This window comes from Rhineura floridana, chromosome 11 (assembly GCF_030035675.1).
Source record: "Rhineura floridana isolate rRhiFlo1 chromosome 11, rRhiFlo1.hap2, whole genome shotgun sequence".
Taxonomy (NCBI): domain Eukaryota; kingdom Metazoa; phylum Chordata; class Lepidosauria; order Squamata; family Rhineuridae; genus Rhineura; species Rhineura floridana.
The window spans coordinates 2,103,661-2,124,870 of record NC_084490.1 but is presented as its reverse complement, the minus strand read 5'-3'; the positions used below and the strand labels follow the sequence as shown (position 1 = coordinate 2,124,870).

The 21,210-nt window shown below is 47.6% G+C and overlaps 2 protein-coding genes across 4 annotated transcripts in view; one reads left to right on the top strand and one right to left on the bottom strand.

The window, feature by feature from the left end:
- Nucleotides 1-2,561, top strand: part of LOC133365889 (thialysine N-epsilon-acetyltransferase-like) — a 9,430-nt gene extending 6,869 nt beyond the window's left edge. Inside the window, exons 5-6 of the mRNA XM_061588309.1 lie at nucleotides 200-240; nucleotides 895-2,561. Of these exons, the coding sequence (XP_061444293.1) occupies nucleotides 200-240; nucleotides 895-1,074 (221 nt within the window). The 3' untranslated portion in view covers nucleotides 1,075-2,561. The remainder of the gene's footprint in view (nucleotides 1-199; nucleotides 241-894) is intronic.
- LOC133365887 (asialoglycoprotein receptor 1-like) lies at nucleotides 2,530-21,210 on the bottom strand. Of its 3 annotated transcripts, none has more exons than XM_061588307.1 (9): nucleotides 21,117-21,210; nucleotides 17,059-17,157; nucleotides 16,536-16,658; nucleotides 13,483-13,578; nucleotides 10,671-10,742; nucleotides 5,980-6,072; nucleotides 3,921-4,066; nucleotides 2,908-3,014; nucleotides 2,530-2,777 (listed from the first exon to the last, which is right to left on the bottom strand). In XM_061588307.1, the coding sequence occupies exons 2-9, from the start codon at nucleotides 17,090-17,092 to the stop codon at nucleotides 2,633-2,635; spliced, it is 816 nt and encodes a 271-aa protein (XP_061444291.1). In that variant the 5' UTR covers nucleotides 17,093-17,157; nucleotides 21,117-21,210; the 3' UTR covers nucleotides 2,530-2,632. The 3 variants fall into 3 exon arrangements, with proteins under 3 accessions (XP_061444291.1, XP_061444289.1, XP_061444290.1); XM_061588305.1 differs by lacking the exon at nucleotides 21,117-21,210 and adding an exon at nucleotides 20,668-21,107; XM_061588306.1 differs by lacking the exons at nucleotides 2,530-2,777; nucleotides 21,117-21,210 and adding an exon at nucleotides 20,668-21,107 and having other exon boundaries at nucleotides 2,904-3,014.

Below are 21,210 nucleotides of genomic sequence, written 5' to 3'. Positions count from 1 at the left end.
GGAGATGACAAGATGACTTGGGTCAGATCCCGTGATGCTCTCTCTTCGGAGCATCCACAGTGGCTGAAGCCAAGATGCGGAGGGGTGTGTGTGTTTCCCAAGAAGGGGTGGGAAGTGTTTGTCCGAGAAGCCAGGAGCTCTTCAAGGCCTCCACGTTCAACTGAGTCGCCTCTTTCTCCCCCCCCCCCTTCTGTCACAGGGAAAGGCATCGGGAAGAAACTCTTGAGCACAATTGCAGAGGTAACCTGCTGCTTTTTGTTTCTGTGGGCTCCAGCCTTGCATTGCCCAGTCTCTATTTCCGAGGGGAGAAGGGCTGGCCAGCGTGCCACTGGTGAATGCGCCAAGGGATTTTGCCACCTCCTCTTTCAACCAGCAGGGACTTGGAAGCACTCTGGTTACTCCTTTCAGGAGCAGGGAACACGCCCCCCCCCATAACCGTGTAATCACGCCCTCTCCCCCAGGTGAGACTATTGGCTCCGACGTCAATGGGGCAATGAATCTGCTCTGGGCTCTGGCCCAAGCTCTCAAGGAGCTGTCCTAGGTGCTGAAAGCAAGGCCCTTGGACAGTTGCTTGACAGTTTGGACTAAAGGCCAGAGTGGATTCACTGCCAGTCCATGTAGGCAACACTGAGCTAGGTGGACCAATGGCCTGACTTGGTATAAGGGAACTTCTGATGTTCCTGAGTCAGAGCACTGCTCTGTCCAGCTCAGCGTTGTCAACACTGACTGGCAGCAGCTCTCCAAGACGTCAGACAGGACATTCCCAGCGCTACTTGGAGATGCCACAGGGGATTGAACCTAGGGCCTTCTGCATGCGAGACAGATGCCCTTCCTGCTAGGTGGAGGCCCTCCCTCACTCTCCCTGGCTGACTCCTCCATGCTGTTGCTCTGCAGATCGGCTTGGGAAAGGGGTGCACCCAGTTGAAGTTTGCAGCGCTGGACTGGAATCGCTCTGCCATCGACTTCTATCTGGGCAAAGGGGCCGTGGACCTGACAGCCACAGAGGGCTGGCACATGTTCCGCTTCGAAGCAGATGCCATGCGGCGGCTGGCAGGCGGGCAGTGGGACAACTGAGCCACACTCGGAGTGAGGGCCCGGGTACAAGGTTCAGAGGGGCCTGCACCATGTTGCAGAGATCTCCCCGCTTGCCGGCTCTTGGAGAACTCCACCTCTTCCTGGCCTCCTTGCTTTCCACCACACCAGTCCCGATGGGCACCAGCCGCCTCCGAGGCTTCATGGTGTAACAATCAAATAGAAATAAATGTGTATATATATATATTGTTGTTGTTATGTGCCTTCAAGTCGAGTACGACTTCTGGCAACCCTAAGAATCAGAGACCTCCAATAGCATCTGTCGTGAACCACCCTGTTCAGATCTTGTAAGTTCAGGTCTGTGGCTTCCTTGATGGAATCAACCCATCTCTTGTTTGGCTTTCCTCTTTTTCTACTTCCTTCTGTTTTTCTTAGCATTATGGTCTTTTCTAGTGAATCAGGTCTTCTCATGATGTGTCCAAAGTATGAAACTGAGGTTATCATACTTTGGACACTTAATGAGAAGACATGATGGTCCTTCCCAAAGCAGTATTGATCCATATGCAGTGCCCTTACACAAGAGTCAGTCCATTAGCACATCTAGCACTGGGCAGGCGGGGGCTGATGGGAGTTGTAGTCCAAAACATCTGGAGGGTTGGCAAATTTGCCAGGTTGGCAAAGGCTGGCATGCTCTCATGCAGCAGCTCTCCCGTGTCCCAGGCAGATAAAGAACTTTTTCATCGGCTCCTCTGCAATCCTTTCAGCAGGGCAGGCAGGGACTGAACCACCTGCAACCCTCTGCGTGCAAAGCACATATCCTTCCACTGAGCCACTGGCCTGTCCCAGCGCATTCCATGGTGGGGGGGAGTCGGAAGCCAGGGCCCTCTCTGCAGCCGGTTGTGGTCACAGCCGGATAAGGAGGACAAACTTATTTATCCCTTCTAGTTTCTCATTTTTCCTACTTTTAAATTGGGCTCCCATTTCTGCAGCAACTTGCAGTATTTCTCTTTTAAATCCTCATGCAAATTCGTCAGCACGTTCATGCAGAATTTCCCTAACAAACACATTTTGTGTGTGTTGTTCTGACTAATATGCCTGGGCTCCTACTGGGAGGAAGGGCGAGAGATGAATCTAATAAATAAATAATAAATAATATGCACGGTTTTAAAGCAGTTCTCCACAACGCAATGCATTTTTGTCTGTTATTTTCACTAATATATGCATTTTTACATACACCTTTTCCTAATATATACTTTTTTTCTTTTTAGCATGACGTTTGGTTGAAAAACTGCATCACAAAATTCACAGAAGTGTGAATTTCAAAAGATCGCTGTGTTTTGGTTCGCATATTGATTTGAGAAGTGGGAATTCGGGACTGGTTTCTCATTTCGAAGTGCAGACAAAATCGACTTTCTCCCCCACCCCTCACCATAAGATAACAATCAGGGAAGCAAAGCTGGTCCTGCCTATGGGACTACCACTCCATGGCTACCTTCCTTCACATAATAAACATTTTTATTTGTGCAAGACATTTAATCGTCCCGAAACCTGTGCACCTTTCCCCAACGTCGAAGGGCTGGCTGCTCCTTGGCCAGACAGCTCAGCCCCTTGTCTCCATCTCACACATCCAGTTGTACCGGCGTGTGCAGTGCTCAGCGCTCCACAGCCCATCCCGGTAAAGGTGTGCGCAGTTGGCAGGCCCACCTGCATGGTGGGACAAATTGGGCTCTCCTCGTCTCCAGTCTCTGGAAGAGAGCAGCAGGGGGCGGCTAAAGCAAGTGGGGTGGGGGTGGGCAGAGAACCTGCCTCCACAGCCACCCCACACAGAGACGTTGCTGGGTTGGGCACTGACGAAAGGGCAGCCAGTGAACTCACATTCTGCGAACTGTGTACGCCGTCCCATCCACCCACTTCCAACTCCCGCTGGTCAGGGTCAGGCCAATCCACGTGTACCGGGGTTTCGCGAGCTGGGTGACAAATTGCTAGCACAAGAGAGGAGACAAAGTACCCATGAAAAGCATGGAAACCAGGGCACTCACAGTGGCAGCCGGTGGCCCCGTGCCAATGGGGCAGTGGAATCCACTCCGGGTTTTAGGCTGAACTAAGCATCTTGGCCAGCTCCTTGAGAGTTCAGACTAAAAGCCAGCGCAGATTCTGCTGCCCTGCTGACACGGAGCCACCAGCCACCACTGGGCACACAGAGCTACGCACACACATCCCCAGGGAGGTGGGGCTGGAATAGGCACAGCGGAGGCTGACCCATGAGGGTGCATGGGGCACTGCTCCACCAACCTCAGTCTGCCGTCTGCCAGCCCCCACCTCTGCTTGCTGTCTTACTTACATCTTGCACAAGGGGTGGCCCTGGCTGGCTGCCAGCTTCCTCCTCCTTGAGAACATCAGAAGAGCCTGGCGGCATCAGCAGTGGGACCCGGCCACTGGGGGCCCATCTAGTCCACCCTCCTGTTCTCACCGTGGCCAGCCAGACGCCCTTGATAGGAAGCCCGCAAGCAGGACCACCGACAACCTCTTCCTTCTGGATGACTTTATCTAACCCTCTTTTAAAGCCATCCCAGCGGGCGGCCATTGCTGCCTCCTGCGGGAGCGGATCCCGTCGCTGAGTTCTGCGCGGGGAAGGACTTTGTTTCACACCCTTGTCGAATTTGGCAGGGAAGAGGGTGGGGGCATAACTAGAACATGTCTCCGCCTCTCATTGGGTGTGGCTCCGCCTCTCATTAGCATTGGCTCCTCCTCCTTTTGGTCCCCTGCTTTCCACCCCGCCAGCCCCGACGGACACCAGCACACTCTCTTGGGGCCCCTCCCTCCCCCTCCCAGCCAGCTCTGTCTCCATCTTTCTTTCTCACTTGCCCTGCGAAACTCAAGCCACTGACCTGCTCCGAGTAGCTGGTGAGGATGACCAGGTGGGAATCTTTATCTTCACAGTCCACTCTGGCGTCGTCCCAGGGCTTGTCCGTTGTGGAGATCCAGTAGCAGCTCCGGCTAAATGAGTGCCAACCTTTAGGGCAGCAGTGGCTATCTGTTTGTGGCGGATAAGAAGGCGGAATGACATAATGGTCAACCTCTACCATGCCTTTATTGGGAGTAAAGCAACCAACACATGTTACAAGTGACCTGAGCCAGTGAGAGGTGAAAGACAGAGAGGCAATCTCTTCTTCCCTCTGCTGACTCCTCCTCTAAAGTGTTTGTTGTTTTGGCAGACTGCCCCGCTGACATGGAGTCACCAGTCTCCCCTGTGTTGAGCCCCAGTTCCCTCAGGTGGACAAGGGAGAGGTGTCGGAGGAGGAGGAGGTTTTTGAGGACACTGAGGGAGGGGGAGATGCTGACAGCCCACAAGTTCCCACGGACAGTCCTCCCATTGACGTGGCTTCCGCTCCGACTGCAAGCACTCCAACAGAGCCGTTGGCAAGCAATCTCTCACGCGCACCACCTCCACACACCCCCGGGATGCCCCGCCTGGCACGTCAAATGCTTCCTCGCCAACCTGCTCCCCGCCCCTCAAGGCTGAGCCGACACCTAGTGAGCCTTTGCTGTCAGATGAGCAGCCAGAGGCTCGCCCCCTCTCGCCCCGTGCGAGACGACTCAAGACGAGGGACGGTCAGAGGAGAATACTTCGCAGGAGTCAGAGATGACGGGCAAAGACCTTCCCTATTTAAGGCAGCGCCCCCCTCACTGGGGTTCTGAGTCAACTTACTCCACACGCTGCAGAGAATGTCTAGTTAGATTAGGTAGGGTCAGTAGTGAGTCAGCATAGTTAGGTCTATGAAGCGCACTGCTTTTGATGTAAACGTTACTCTAATAAAACAAGAATTAATTCCAGCCTCGCCTCCGTCTCATGTCTCGCACTCTGGGCAGGACACCCTGCTGGTTTCTACACACCGACCTCTCTGTCTTCCATCCAGACAAGCAGAGTTCAAGGGTACGTTGCAGCCAGACAAAAATACTCAAGGATGGTGGGTCCAGTAAGGGGGCATGGCATGGGGAGAGGGGGCGTGGCTGGGAAGGGGTGTGATCTGGGGAGAGTTCTAAAGACCAGATAGAGAGGCCTGGAGGGCCACACTTGGTCCCTGGGCCTGAGGTTCCACACTCCTGCTCTACATGTTAACTTGTGGAACTCACTGGCACCACGTGCTGTGAAGTCAAGGCAAAGGTGGCTAGCAGTCTTAGCCCGAAGGACATACTCCTTGCACACAGACTGGATGCTGCTGGCAATTCAGAGCAGAGGACTAACAGGGAAGGGGTATTCTTGCCAAACTCTCTGCCCTGAACTGCACCACTTCGGGGCAGTGACGGCTGCCAACATGGATGGCTCTAAAAGAGGGTTAAGATAAATTCATGGAGAATAAGGCTATCAGTGACTGCTAGCTACATTGGCTACATTATACCTCCACGGTCAGAGACAGGATGCTTGGGAATACCAAGAAAGGGGAGGGTGCTCTTGCGCTCAGGTGATCTGCTTGTGCCCCCCCCCCTTTGCGGCCTCTGGTTGGCCACTCTGTGAACAAGCTGCTGGGCTAGATGATGGGCTCCCCTTCAGAGCTTGGAAAAGTTACTTTTTTGAACTACAACGCCCATCAGCCCAATCCAGTGGCCATGCTGGCTGGGGCTGATGGGAGTTGTAGTTCAAAAAAGTAACTTTTCCAAGCTCTGCCCCCCTTTGGCCTGAGTCAGCCGGCTCTTCTTACGGTCTTCGGCAATCTTTCAAAATTCATTTGAACAAGAACATGTTGAGTCGTGACCTGGGTGCAACGCCAGAACATTCGCAAGGCAGACTCCTCAACGTAGAAGAAGTCACTTCCTTCTCGTTGCCTTGGAGACGTTAAAACATGATTACATGATCCAGTTTTGCCTTCCGTGTTTGTGCCCAGTCTGTCCTCTGCACATGCAACCCCACCCTACCCTGTGAGTGCCTCTTCCAAATTAATTCCTGACCTGTTTGATTGCGTTTAGCATTCTCCAGGTTGCAATTTTGGGTCCGAATGTTGATCCGCAGCTTAGAGATCTGGTCGTGGAACTGGGTCTTTACTGCAGCAGGTGAAAGGAAATAAGGGTCATTTGACACGATTCCCCCTCAGCCCCACAGCAAGGGGCTCATCATGATCACAGGGATATGGTCTAATAAAAGTGCTTATTGCCTTCTCTCATATAACCCTTGAACCCAGCTGAGGTCATTCAATGTTGGTGAATGATAGGAAGATTCAAGAGAGACAAAGGGAAGCACTTCTTCACACAGCACAGAGTTAAACTGTGGAACTCACTACCACAAGATTATTATTAATTAAACTTTTTAGTTGCTTCTTACACAAAAAGTTCTCCAAGTGACTTGCAACGTATTTAAAATTTTGTAAAAATACATTGAGGCGTATGATGTAGGATTGTCTTATTTTTGGCCAGAAATTGTTGTTCACATTAACATTCATTTTGGAAAAACCCTTGATATTTATGGGTGTTCACACCTTAACATGGTGAGGGGGTTTGAGTGTGTTGAAGAAGCTAAGAGCAATGCCATCAGGAGTCTAGACCAAGAGGCTAGACTCCTAGCAGCGGAACCCAAGGTGAAATGGTCAAAGCTGAGACACCAGACTAAGATACATCCAGACTCAGAGGAAGGCAATGGTAAACCACCTCTGAATACCTCTTACCACGAAAATCATATGAACAGAGTATCCAAAATGCAACACGAGGTAGTGCTGGAAGATGAGACCCCCAGGTCAGAAGGCACTCACCAAGCTACTGGGGAAGAACAAAGGACAAGTACGAGTAGCGCTGTGACTAATGACGCAGCTGGGTCAAAGCCGAAAGGAAGCCCAGAGGCTGATGTGCACAGATGCGAAAGGAGGGTCCGGAGTTGTATGACGCACACAATAGGAACATGGAATGTGAGAAGCATGAACCAGGGAAAGTTAGAAATTGTCAAGCAAGAAATAGAACGCATCAACATTACGATACTTGGTGTGAGCGAACTAAAATGGATGGGAATGGGACATTTCCAATCAGGCAACTACAAAATATTTTATGCAGGAAATGAGAAACTAAGAAGAAATGGGGTTGCTTTAATAGTGAGAAGTGATGTAGCAAAAGCAATTAGGAGCTACAACACAAAGTCTGAGTGAGTGATATCAATGAGATTAAATGGGAAACCTATCAACATAACCATCATCGAAGTCTATGCTCCGACGACAAACACAGAAGAAGAGGAATTGGAGAGATTTTATGCAGAAGTACAGGAAGAAATTGATCACACACCAAAACAAGATGTGCTGATAATCATGGGGGATTGGAATGCAAAAGTAGGGAACAGAGAAGAATTAGGAATTGTGGGGAAATGGGCCTTAGGTGACAGAAATGAAGCAGGAGAAAGACTTATTGAATTCTGTGAAGCCAATAATTTGTTTCTTGCCAACACATTTTTTGAACAACCAAAAAGACGACTATACACGTGGACATCACCAAATGGTCAATATAGGAATCAAATTGATTATATAATTGGTAGCAGAAGATGGAGAAGTTCCATACTTTCTGCAAAAACAAGACCAGGAGCAGACTGCGGTACAGATCATGAACTGGTCGTATCGAAAATCAGAGTAAAGCTAAAGAAGAACAACAAAGCAATCATAATGCCAAAATACAATTTAAATAACATTCCAGAAGCATATAAAGATCAAATAAGGAACAGGTTTGAGGCTTTAAACTTAGTTGACAGAGAACCAGAAGTAGTATGGAATGAAGTCAGAGATGTTATCAGAGAAGAATGCAAAAAGACAATACCTCTAGTTAAAAAGAGAGAAAGACCCCAATGGATGACTGAAGAAACTCTTCAAATGGTTAAAGAGAGAAGGAAAGCAAAAGCAAAAGGAGATAGAAACACAGTCAGAACCCTAAATGCAACAATACAGTGACTAGTATGTAGGGACAAAGAGAACTATTACAATAGTTACTGTATAGAAATAGAAGAGGACAACAAAAAGGGTAGAACAAGAGCCCTGTTCCAAAAGATTAGAGAAATGAAAGGGAAATTTAAACCAAGAGCAGGGATGTTGAATAATCTACAGGGGGACACATTGACTGACCAAGATGAAATAAAAGGAAGATGGAAGCAATACTCCGAAGAACTCTGTAAAAGAGATTCCAGGATGACAGATTCATTCATGGAGGAACCATCTGATGAAGAACCAGAAATTTTAGAATGTGAGGTGAAAGCTGCTCTTCAAATACTTGGAAGAAACAAATCACCAGGAACAGATGGCATACAGATGCTACAAGCTACTGAGACTGAATCAGTCCAAATTTTGACTAAAACCTGTCAAGAAATATGGAAAACTAAACAATGGCCCACAGACTGGAAGCGTTCCATATACATCCAAATTCCAAAGAAAGGGGATCCCAGGGAATGCAGTAATTATCGAACTATTGCCTTAATATCCCATGCAAGTAAAGTAATGCTCAAGATTCTACAACAAAGGCTCTTGCCATATATGGAGCGAGAAATGCCAGACATCCAAGCTGGATTTAGAAAGGGAAGAGGCACCAGAGATCATATCGCAAACATACATTGGATAATGGAACGGGCAAAGGAATTTCAGAAGAAAATCACCCTGTGCTTTATAGATTACAGCAAAGCCTTTGACTGTGTAGAACTTGAAAAACTATGGAATGCTTTAAAAGAAATGGGGGCGCCACAGCATTTGATTGTCCTGATGCGCAACCTATACTCTGCACAAGAGGCTACTGTAAGGACAGAATATGGAGAAACCAATTGGTTCCCCATCGGAAAGGGTGTGAGACAGGGGAGTATTTTATCACCCTATTTATTTAATCTATAAGCAGAACATATCACACGGAAAGCAGGATTCAACTAAGATGAAGGAGGAAATTGGAGGGAGAAATATAAATAATTTAAGATATGCAGACGATACCATATTACTAGCAGAAACCAGTCATGATTTGAAACGAATGCTGATGAAAGTTAAAGAGGAAAGCACAAAAGCGGGACTACAGCTGAAAGTCAAGAAGACTAAAGTAATGACAACAGAAGATTTATGTAACTTTACAGTTGACAATGAGGACATTGAACTTCTCAAGGATTATCAATACCTCAGCACAGTCCTTAACCAAAATGGAGACAATAGTCAAGAAATCAGAAGAAGGCTAGGACTGGGGAGGGCACCTGTGAGAGAACTAGAAAAGGTCCTCAAACGTAAAGATGTATCACTGAACACTAAAGTCTGGATCATTCAGACCATGCTATTCCCAATCTCTTTGTATGGATGTGAAAGTTGAACAGTGAAAAAGGCGGATAAGAGAAAAATCAACTCATTTGAAATGTGATGTTGGAAGAGAGCTTTGTGGATACCATGGACTGCAAAAAAGACAAATAATTGGGTGTTAGGACAAATTAAACCAGAACTATCACTAGAAGCTAAAATGATGAAACTTGAGATTATCATACTTTGGACACATAATGAGAAGACATGATTCATTAGAAAAGATAATAATGCTTGGAAAAACAGAAGGGAGTAGAAAAAGAGGAAGGCCAAACAAGAGATGGATTGATTCCATAGAGGAAGCCACAGACCTGAACTTACAAGATCTGAACAGGGTGGTTCATGACAGATGCTCTTGGAGGTCGCTGATTCATAGGGTCGCCATAAGTCGTAGTCGACTTGGAGGCACATAACAACAACAACACACTTTTAAATTATATTCCTGTGATCTGGGGACTAACAGATGGGCAATGAAAGTGGACCCTTCAAGCCCTGATGAGTGCAAAGAGATTTATACTTCAAGATCAGTAGAATAAACACCCACCATCTGTTAGTCGATGGTCTGAAGCTCTTACTGCCCTTTCTGCATGTCGAACGTATATCTTACCATCTGATTTGGATATCTATTTGCACATATGAACTGTTTATATTAATGTGTGACCTGAACTTGCTTATTTTTTCTTTCTGTTATATTTGTAGTTAATATATTCATTCATTCATGTAAGGCATTTTTATACCATTTAATCTTTTGCATTTCTAAGCAGCGTACATAAAAAATGAGCAGCCATATTTAAAATAAAACAATAAAATAATCATCAAACCAAACTCTACCTTAAAGTACCTGCTGGAAGAAGGAAGTTTTTGTCATGCACCTGAAGGTCAACTAAGAGGGTGCCTGTCCAATCTCAGCTGGGAGGGAGTTCCACAGGCTTGGGCCCACTAAATGCATGGCTTCCAGTCCTTGTGAGCCGTGCATCTATGCAATGGGGGGCGACCAACAGAGATTTCCCCAAGATCTTAGTGATTAGGCCAGGATATACAAGGGATCAGGTGGTCCTTAAGATATCCTGGACCCAAGTTAAGAGCCTTGTAGAGCAATACTCGAACCTCCAACATGGCCCGATAACATATGGGCAGCAGCCAGTGCAAGCTTTTAAGCACCGGAGTTATGTGCTAGTGATAATCTCTCCCCAACAACAGTCTAGCCGCAGCATTTTGCACCATCTGGAGGTTCCACACCAGGCGCAAGGGTTGCCCTAAATGGAGCACCACAAAAATTGAGGTTACCAGCACTTGAATCACCACAGTCAGGCTATCCTTTTCCAAGAATGGCCATAGTTGGTGCACCAGCTGACCCACCTTCCTTCACCTCCTCAGTCAGGTTTTGTACCAGATGGTCAATCTTCACGAGCGTCTTCAAATCATCTGCCTCTGGACTTGGAACAAACAGGTTAAGGGTTAGGGTTGGGAAAGTCACATCCAAGCTTTTGCAAACACAGACTGACAGTCAGACACACACACACACACACACATACACTGCCTGAATGCTGGTGCCACCCCCTTGCCTTATCCTTATTGAGGTAAGGGTCTTTGGAGGGGAGGGGATTGCATCCCATTTGCAGAATGCTTTCCCTAGAGAGTTCCACCTGGCCTCTTCTTTGCTCAGCTTGAGGTCAACTTTTCCCAGTGTGGGGCTTATGGGAGTTGTAGCCCAGAACATCTGGAGGGCACCAGGTTGGCAAAGGCTTGGGCGCTACCTTATTGCTTGCACATGTTTTTTAGTGAATGTTGATTTGCTAAAAACATTTAAAGAGATTGTGGTTCTGTCTGGCATTTGATTATTTTTCTTTCTGATATTTCTTATATTCTTTATGACTTTTCATCTTCTGGCTTTTATTGGTTATTTTTTAAAATAAAAGTTTTAAAAAATTAATATTTATTGTTAGCCACTTTTGAAATTTAATGTCAACATTTTAGAAGCAGGATATACATTTCTAGATATTTGTGTTGTCTCCCTGGTTTCTGCACAGGCAGAGGTACCAACAACAGCAATAACTTTTTTAAAAGCTCATCTGCTTTTGTTAACTCAAGAGGTGCGGAGAAAGTGATCACATTGCAGAGCAGGGGAGAGAGACAGCTGTGGCCAGCCTGGTACAGAACTACCCAAACCCCTTCGTATGCCGAGTCAGACCGCTGGATCCATCCAGCTCAGTACTATCTACTAGGGCTGTGCACCAGATTCAGCCAAAGCCTGAATCCTGAACCGAATCGGGCCAATGCTGGGGACTCTGGCTGAGTTGGGTGGAAACAGCTCTGGATCACCCCACTTCAGGCCTGTCTGGAGCAATCTGGTATTATCAGGGGGCGGAGCGTCCAGCAGGAAGAAAGAGCTTTGGCTGCAGGGGAACGCACACATGCAGCCAAACTGAGCAGGACTGGACCCTATGCTCTCCAGCTGGTGAGCAGAGGATTCAATCCTGAGGGCTGCAGGGGTCAGGAAGAGAGACAGCACCCCCTTCCCCTCACCCCTCCTGACTGTATGTTTTAATTAGGGTTTAATAACCCCTAATGGAACATTAGCCCCACCTGTCATGAGCCGCATAGAGCATTCCTGGCAGAGTGGCTCCGAAGAGGAGGAGGACTGGGATCCTGGGGAGGGGCCCAGTGGTCTGCTGGGGGTGGCTGATGAAACTGGGGAGGAACCCAGTGATCTGCTGAGCAACAGCATTGCCCCTGAGGTGTGGGCAGCTGCAGACAAGGCTGAATCACCAAAGGATCACCCACCTACGCTGCCTCCGGAACATTTGCTGCTCCCGCCCAGCTGGAGAACTCGAAGGTGGAGTCTGAGGTGTCTCCGCCTCTGTTGCCAAGGTCAGGTGTGGATATACTGAGCCCCCTCCCCAGACTATTTGTAGGAGGGCCCATTTGCTTGCCCAGTCCTGCTCCGACAGTTCCCACACAAGTAGTGCGCCTGCCCCAAACCTTCTTGAGGGGTCCTTGTCTCAATGAGCTTGGAAAAGTTACTTTTTTAAACTACAACTCCCATCAGCCCCAGCCAGCATGGCCACTGGATTGGGCTGATGGGAGTTGTAGTTCAAAAAAGTAACTTTTCCAAGCTCTCAGTGCTGTGACACCATCTTCGCTTGAGTACGGGTACCTAGCAATGCCTTGTAGAGACCCAGAGGCCTGTGTGGCCTGTGTAGTCTGATCTATGTACCACTTGCATGTTAAGTTTCACATTAAAAGTCACAGAGAAAGACACGTCAGCGCCCCTGAGCCTGGTTCCGAAGGGGTTGGCCAGAACACCACCCCAAATTGATTAGGGACTGGATCTGAGCCAGCCAGGTGTTCCTTGAGTCGGAGGGAAATTGGGGGGTCTGAATTTGGTCAGGGGTGTTGGAAGTGGGGGCAACAGCAACTCCTGTTTGTCCTTTGTTTGGATTCCAGAAGGGAGATAGATTTGGGTGCTCCACCTGGCTAGGCTGGCCTACCTTGACTTGTGCTCTTCTCTACCTAACTTCCTTTCGTTGTAAACTGATATGCTCAGGGAAGCTGACCTGCCACTCCTTCCTTTGTCTTCTTCTTCCACTGTCCAAGGAGAGAGGAAACATCTCTGTCTTTGCTCTCTCTCCTGAGCCATGAGGGCAATGTCCACGTCTGGGCACTGCGCCTCCAACTTAGAACTAGGTCTGCCTTTCCTATCTACTATGCATTTCTACAAATAAAGTAGCTTTTCTTATTTTACTAAGTCTTAAGTCTCAGTGATCTCAATGCAGGGCAAAAGCCTGCTTCTTCGATATATACACACACTGGCACACACAACTCAGACTACTGAGTATCATACACATATATATACACACATATTTCCATAACAAGGGGGGCTATGCATAGCTGTACAGCCTACACTGACTGGCAGCAGTTCTCTAGGGTTTCAAAAGGGGAGTTTTTCCCACTCATAGCTGGAGACAGCAGAGTTGCAACCAGGGACTTTTTGCATGCAACGCAGATGAGCTACAATCCTGTTCCCTCCCCTGCCCCCATACCGACCTTTGCACCTCCCATTTCCCCCTCCTTCAGCCACTACTGGACACCATGACAGGCAATTGCATCCCTCAACCTCAGAGAGGTGAGCCCCAGAATATACTCATGAAGAGAAGTTTCCTTGACTTACCCTTGTTTTTCAAAGCCGCTAACTCCACAAAGACCGTGCGATTGACACTCTTGAGGTCTCCCTGCATCCCCCTCAAATCAGTGCCAATCTTGCGCCCTGGGGTGAGAGAAGTGGATGAAGGTCAGATAAATCGGTGCCCTCTGCTGGTCCCTTCCTCCAGCTTCATCTCCTACCTGTCACCTGTGCCCAAGACCCTTCCTTGCACTCTCATTCACACATACACTCATCTCCTTTGGCTGCCTGTACTACTTTGGCACAGCCAAATTCACACACACACTCATTATTTCCTTTGCAAATCCAAGATCTCATCATTCTCAGGGCCACACAGAGGAGAGGCTACTTTGAATGGCTGTCACTCTGCGGTAGGCTGTTAGGGTGGACTGGTCCGCTGTGGCTGTTTCCCACACTGAGGCTCTTCTGTGCTGGTGAGGCATGGCTTTTCCGCAACTAGCAGGAAACAGAATTAAAGCAGGTGTCCTACGCAGCATTTAATGGGAGAAAGGGCCATAGCTCTGCAACAGAGCATCTGTTGTGCATGAACCTTCAACATGCAAAGAAGACACTCTACTGCTGAGAGGCCACCTTTAAATTTAAAGTAGTAGCCCTGGAATCACATAGGTGCTGCTCAAACATTCTCCCTCTCTCGTAATATTAGAACCCAATGGAGCTAAATATTGGAAGGCTCAGGACAGACGAAAGAAAATACTTCTTCACAAAGCGCAAAGCTAAACTATGGAATTCGCTCCCACAAGAGGCAGTGGTGGCCACCAATAGCGCATGAGAGGGGAGAATGCTGTTGCATGCACGTCCCACTTCTGAGCTTCCCAGGAAGACATCTGCCTGCCCCCTGGCCTAGATGGCCCCCCTCTGGCCTGATCCAGCTGCCCGCCAGACTCTTCCTAATGTCGTTAGATTGTTAGGTACCTGGCAAACTCTAACCAGGTGGGGAAGCGGCCATCTGTGCAATGCAGTCAACCCAAAATTATTAACCCATCCATTCCTTTTCCCACACTTCTCCTGAGCAGTTGTACAAGCAAACATGATTTGGATCCCTGCATTGAGCAGGGGGGTGGACTTGATGGCCTTATGGGCTCCTTCCAACTCTACTGTTCTATGATTCTATGATAAGCCTCTCCTTCCTCAGTCCACCGTTCATTCTTCACGCTTCTGTTAAAAAAGCGCCACAGCCGGATCAGGCCAAAGGGGGCCCATCTAATCCAGCACTCTGATCCTTCCCACAATAGCCAAGCGGCGATCTGACCCTTCTGTAGTCACCTGCGCCACTTGCTCACTAATTGTCTCTGCTTCCCAGATGACAGAACAGCCCCAATCTCACATTTGGCCTCATCACCATTATTTTATTTCTTGTTTCTTTATTTCTTGAGAGCCAGTGTGGTGTAGTGCTTAAGGTGCTGGACTACGACCTGGGAGAGCAGGGTTCGAATCCCCACACAGCCCTGAAGCTCACTGGGTGACCTTGGGCCAGTCACTGCCTCTCAGCCCCAGAGGAAGGCAATGGGAAACCCCCTCTGAATACCACTTACCATGAAAACCTTATTTATAGGGTCGCCATAAGTTGGGATCGACTTGAAGGCAGTCCATTTCTCCCCCCCCCGTTTCTTGCATGTATATATACCACCTTTTCCGCCATGGAGCTCAAGGTGGTGCACATAAGAATATCAGAAGAGCCCCACAGCAGCAGCTGGATCAGGCCCAAAGGGCCCCATCTAGTCCGGCATCCTGTTCTCGCAGTGGCCAACCAGATGCCCCCATGGGAAGCTGGCAAGCAGGACCTGAGCGCAAGAGCACTGTCCCCTCCTGCGGCTACCGGCAACTGGTATTCGGAAGCGTGCTGCTTCTGACTGGGGGAGAAATTTGATTCAGTCTCCCATTTAAAGATGAATTTATCAAAATCTCACTTTCCAAAGGAATATGAGAACCAAAACACAGCCATCCTTTGAAATTTGCATGTATCCAAATATTGCGATGCAGGTCTGCAACCAAGCAATGTTTACAAAAACGCACACAAAGCAAAGGGCGCACAAAATGAATATAACCCCTTTGCTGTACCAGCTCCACTGGCTGCCAATATGTTTCCGGGCACAATTCAAAGTGCTGGTTTTGACCTATAAAGCCTTATACGGCTTAGGTCCTGGTTATCTCTTAGACTGTATCTCCCTTTATGAACCTGCCCGGAATCTAAGATCCTCCATTGAGGCCTTACTCGCTATTCCATCTTTTTCACAAGTTCTTCTTGCAAAGACACAGAATATGGCTTTTTCGTTGGCCGCCCCCAGATTGTGGAATTTGCTCCCTAGTGAAGTGCGATTAGCCTCCTCGCTTTTGTCCTTCCGTGCTAAGGTGAAGACGATCCTTTTTAGACGAGCTTTTAATTGAATTGGTTAATTAATTGTACTTGATTTTATTCATTCTAATTGTTTTTAATTTTGTATATTTACTGTCTTAATCTTTTTTATGATTATTCTTGTAAGCCGCCCTGAGTTCTCTAGAAAAAGGGCGAGGTATAAATATTTTAAATAAATAAATAAATAAATAAAGTAACATAGAAAAATGCATTTATATTAGGAGAAATTGCTTGCAGAAAATGTGTACATTAGTCAAAACTACATATAAAATGTATTTATTAGGATAAATTTGCACAAAAATGCTGAAGAATTTTCATGAGGGTTTTAAAAAAATCACAAACGACAGAAATGTGGAGAACCAAATTTAGGATTAGAAAAATGAGAACTGGGGAGACTTGAAATTGACAGTTCTTTTGGTCCTTCCAGGGACGGAGAGCGGAGCCATCCTGGTTAGTAGCCACTGGTGGCTTTATCCTCTATGAATTTGTCTACATGATTCTCCCCTCCCCATTTTGTCTGCACAACAGCCCTGAAAGGTAGGTTAGGCTGAGAGACAGTGACTGGCCCAAGGTTACTGATGCCCCCCCCTCCAGCTGTCATACAGCAGGTCACCCACTCCTCTCTTTGCCATGTCCCCAATTTCTGCACCACCACCCAGCTCAACGTCTCTCCCACTGAGTTACTCACCAGTTAAGCCAAACACGGCAATTGTGACAGTGAAGATGCAGACGAGCCCCAGGAGGGCAAAAACCAGGCGGTGGCCGGGACAGACACGCTGTCGCCACGAGTATGACTGGTGTGGGCCAAATTCTGCAGGGAACGAGCAGCAGGTACAATGAACACAGAACCCTCTTCAGCCTGCAATGGGCCACCCTGCCAACCTCACCCACTGCCATTAATGATGCACCTCTTTCAGCAAGCCTCTGAAGCAAAGACCTTTATCCCATTCTCCGTCTGTGTTGGAACTACTTTAAAACTGTGTTCATATCCGGAATCATTTTTAAATGTCTGTATTTTTAATTGATTTACGTATAGAATTGTTTTCAATTGCGTTGACACTTGTTTCATACTTGTAACTGTTTTATAATTGTATATTTTATTGTTGAACTCTGCCCAGGGACCCTGTGGTGATGGGCAGGTAAGAAATAATAATTTTAAAAGTCAAACAAACTGTGGGAGCAAAGAAAGAAAGAAAGAAAGAAAGTTGTACCGCTTCTTCCTTGCACTTCGTATTTGTCTTCCATATCCAGGAATTTAATGTCTTCTTGATGACCCTTGATTGCTGTGCTTTGGAGAGGGCATGAAGAACCTGGAATCAGAATATATCGGGGTGGGGAGGGTTGAATTTGAAAGGTATGGAAAGCCAGGTATGGAGCAAAGAGTGAGGTTGCTCTTGAAGGTCATGGGTCTGGCTGCACATGCACCATGCATTTAAAGTGCATTTAAAACACATTGTTTCCCCCAAAGAATCCTGGGAACTGTAGTTTACCTCTCACAGAGCTACCATTTCCAGAACCCTTAACAGACTACAATTCCCAGGGTTTTGGAGGGGAAGTCATGTGCTTTCGATATATGGTGTGTACATGTTCCAGCCTTTCAAGGCAGCCCCCCCTCCACTCTGGCATTAATCGGTCCATTTCAAATTGAGTCCAGTGGGCATTTCACAGAAGCAAAGAGCCTCTTTGATGCACTTGGAGGAACAGGCCTCCCTGCTGTCATCTGCACAGCGCACCTGACCCTTCCTCGTCTCATGGAGTGGGGTGGGGCTGGAGAAGAGACGTTAGATTGGGATCATTAGATTGTGGGTGGCTCGCAGTAGATCACTAAGGGATTGTGACTCGGAACTGTTTAAGAACAGCAAGAACAAAAAGGGGTTTTTTTTCCTTCTAAAAATTAGGCTGCTCAGAGGAAGGTGGCTTGGGAGGAAAAAAAAAACAGGAGTGGATTTTTGCATGTGAGACGAGACCCTGCGCCCCCTTCAGACACTGCAGACATAATCCTGCGCTGAGCATGTCCTTGGAGGCATAGGCGCTTCCAGATTGTCACTGTTTTTGGATTGCAGCCAGTGTGGTGTAGTAGTTTATTTATTTATTTATTACATTTATCACTTTTATATACCGCCCCATAGCCAAAGCTCTCTGTAACTCTCTAGTAGTTACAGTCTTGGACTGGGAATTTGGAGCAGGGTTGACGCCAGGCATTACTGGGCCCTTGGGCACCACCAGCCTGCCCGGGCACGTGGCTCCTGCCTGTTCCACTTACCTCTCTCCTGTCTCCTACTGCTGTGCATGCTGCGCGCGCAGGGCTGCCATCAACCAAGATGGCGGCAGAGGCTTCTCTAAGGTGCTGATGCCCTCACTGCCATCTTGGTTGATGGCATGTATGTGCAGTACACTACATGTGCGCACATGCCTGCCATCAACCAAAATGGCGGTAGGGGCATCAGCCTCTTAAAGAAGTCTGCACCGCCATCTTGATTGATGGTGGCCTTGCATGCGCAGCGCACGCAGCTGCATAAGACAGAAGAGAGAGGTAGGTGGTGAGAGCGAACAGGCGGACAGCCTGGAAGCTCCCTTCTTGCGATCCGCGGCAGTGGAGCGCTACTCTCCCACCCATACGAAGGGCCCTTCAGGAGCCCCTCTGGGCCACAGGGGCCCTCAGCCAGGGCCTGCCCTGGCCACCCTTTGGCAGCAGCCCTTCCTGGGAGGCTGCATTAACAGAAGTATAGTTTCCAAATTGCGTGAAGTATTGGTTCCCCTCTATTCAGCACTGGTTAGGCCTCATCTTGAGTCCTGTGTCCAGTTCTGGATGCTGCACTTTAAGAAGGATGCAGACAAACTTGAACGGGTTCAGAGGAGGGCAACAAGGATGATCAGGGGACTGGAAACAAAGCCCTATGAGGAGAGACTGAGAGAACTGGGCATGTTTAGCCTTGAGAAGAGAAGACTGAGGGGAGATAGGATAGCACTCTTCAAGTACATGAAAAGTTGCCACACAGAGGAGGGCCAGGATCTCTTCTCAATCACCCCAGACTGCAGGACGTGGAATAATGGGCTCAAGTTGCAGGAAGCCAGTTTTTGGATGAACATCAGGAAAAACTTCCTAACTGTTAGAGCGGTACAACAATGGAACCAATGACCTCGGGAGGTGGTGGGCTCTGCAACACTGGAGGCATTCAAGATCTGTCAGGGATGCTTTGATTTGGATTCCTGTACTGAGCAGGGGTTGGACTCGATGGCCTTATAGGCCCCTTCCAACTCTACTATTCTATGATTCTATGACAACCAGGGTTCAGATTCCCACTCAGCCAGGAAGCTCACTGGGTAACCTTAGGGGCCAGTCACTGTCTCTCAGCCTAACCTACCTCACAGGGTTGCTGTGAGGATAAAATCAGGAGGGGGAGAATCATATTTGGATGCCACCTTGAGCTCCTTGGAGGAAAGAAAGTGGGATAGAAATGCAATAATATATACATAAATCATGGGCAAATTCAGGTTGCCCGGTCATAGTTGCTTGGGAGGTCTCTTGTGCAACAAACCCTCTTCCCCCAAAGACTGGACTTTTTGCTATTAAGGAAAGTGACTGGGAAATGCCCTGGGAAATGTGGGATAACGCTTGCTTTGTTGCAACATCATCTAACCTCCCCACAAACAAATCAGAATGAATGCTGCTTAAATAGCCAATGTCATTTAATCTCCCCGCACACACAATAAGGCTGTCTGGAAGTGCCCCGTGTCTTAATTCTGTGACTGTGTCGTCCTCAGAGGTGGCTGGTGGCTCCATGTCTGTGGGGCAGTGGAATGCACGATGCTAAAGCACCTCAGACAGCTCCTTGAAAGTTCAGACTAAAACCCAGAGCGGATTCCACTGCCCCACTGACATGGAGCCGCCAGCCTCCACGGTTGGCCCCTTCTCCTCCACCATCCCTGCCCTTCTTTTGCAAGTATATCCAGTTGATGAACTTCTGGAGATTTCTAGTAAAACACAGAGAGACAGACAAACAAATTATAGACCCTGCAAGCCTGAAGTCTCCCAGTCTCAGAGGATTCTGTGAGTTCATTTAAGCCAGATACTGGCAATTTCAAAGTCCAAATATCCAACTGTGGGGGAAATGCTAATTCAAAATTAAGTTTTCAGTTATCATCAGCCAAACTCACAGAATTAAACTGTGAAGATTAACAAGCATTCTCAATAACTGACACGTTTCCCCTTTCAAAATAAATACATTTGGGGGCACGTTAAAATGCAAAACGAAAAAAGAATGTTAGCCAAAGCAATCAAATTAAATATATTTCATTGAAGTCCTATATTTCATACAATATTCTGTTTGCAATTACCTTGGTATCACCCACTTCTAAATGGCCCACGATGCAACTTAAAAATACTAACAACCATAAGCAATTTTTTTCATATTTGAAATGTATTATTTCAGCCGGAAAAGCCCTGGCATTTCAGTTTGCATGGCAGTTGGCTTTCTAAGTGAAACTGGCTCAAATATTTAAGTCAAAAAGGTTTACATCAATGCTCAAATTGTCCAATATTGGCATTTTGGAGTTGCCAAATGAAACTGATTTAACGCCCAGTTCTAAAGCTGGTGGCAACATCTCAGAATTTCTCCGTTTCCCCCGAAATGATTGATCTACAGACAAAATGAAACTGTGGTATGAAATATTTCTTTGTACAGAGCAACAGATACACAATCTGCTTATACCTGCTTTCCTAATACATACATACAGTTTCATTCCACACTGAGAATTTCCCCTCCTGCTGGAATCCCCCTGGAGCTCCTGACAGATTCATCAGCACTCCCACTGCTTACCTTTCAGACGACACAGCGATTTTCCTTGAAAATAGATTCTCTAGCTGGACACATGCTCAGTGGGGAAGTACAATGTTCAGTCTCCCCGAATGTGTCCAGAGTTTTGAACCAATAACCAATATTTCCACAGCTCTAATAAATTAATCATTATCTTCAATGAATGACAGCTAACCCTTTGGATCTGCACAATAAGGTCGCACAAAGACCCTCTCTGTCACACACACACACATTTCTGGTTGCTCTGGAGCAGAGGAATATGGGGGCTAGAGGCAGTGAAGGCTGGTGGCTCCAACATCAGTGAGGCAGTGAATCCGCTCTATGTTTTAATCCAAACTTTCAAGGAAGCAACTTGGAGAGCTCCTTGAACGTTCAAATTAAAGCCCAGAGCAGATTATCTGCCCCACTGAGATGGGGGCCACCAGCCCCACTGGCTAGAGATCCTTCTTTACCTTCTCCTCTCTCTCTCTGTAGCTCAACGTCTGCCTGTTGCCTCCCTCGCCCTCCCCCACAAACGCTTTCACAGGCTCCCACCCCCCATTGCTC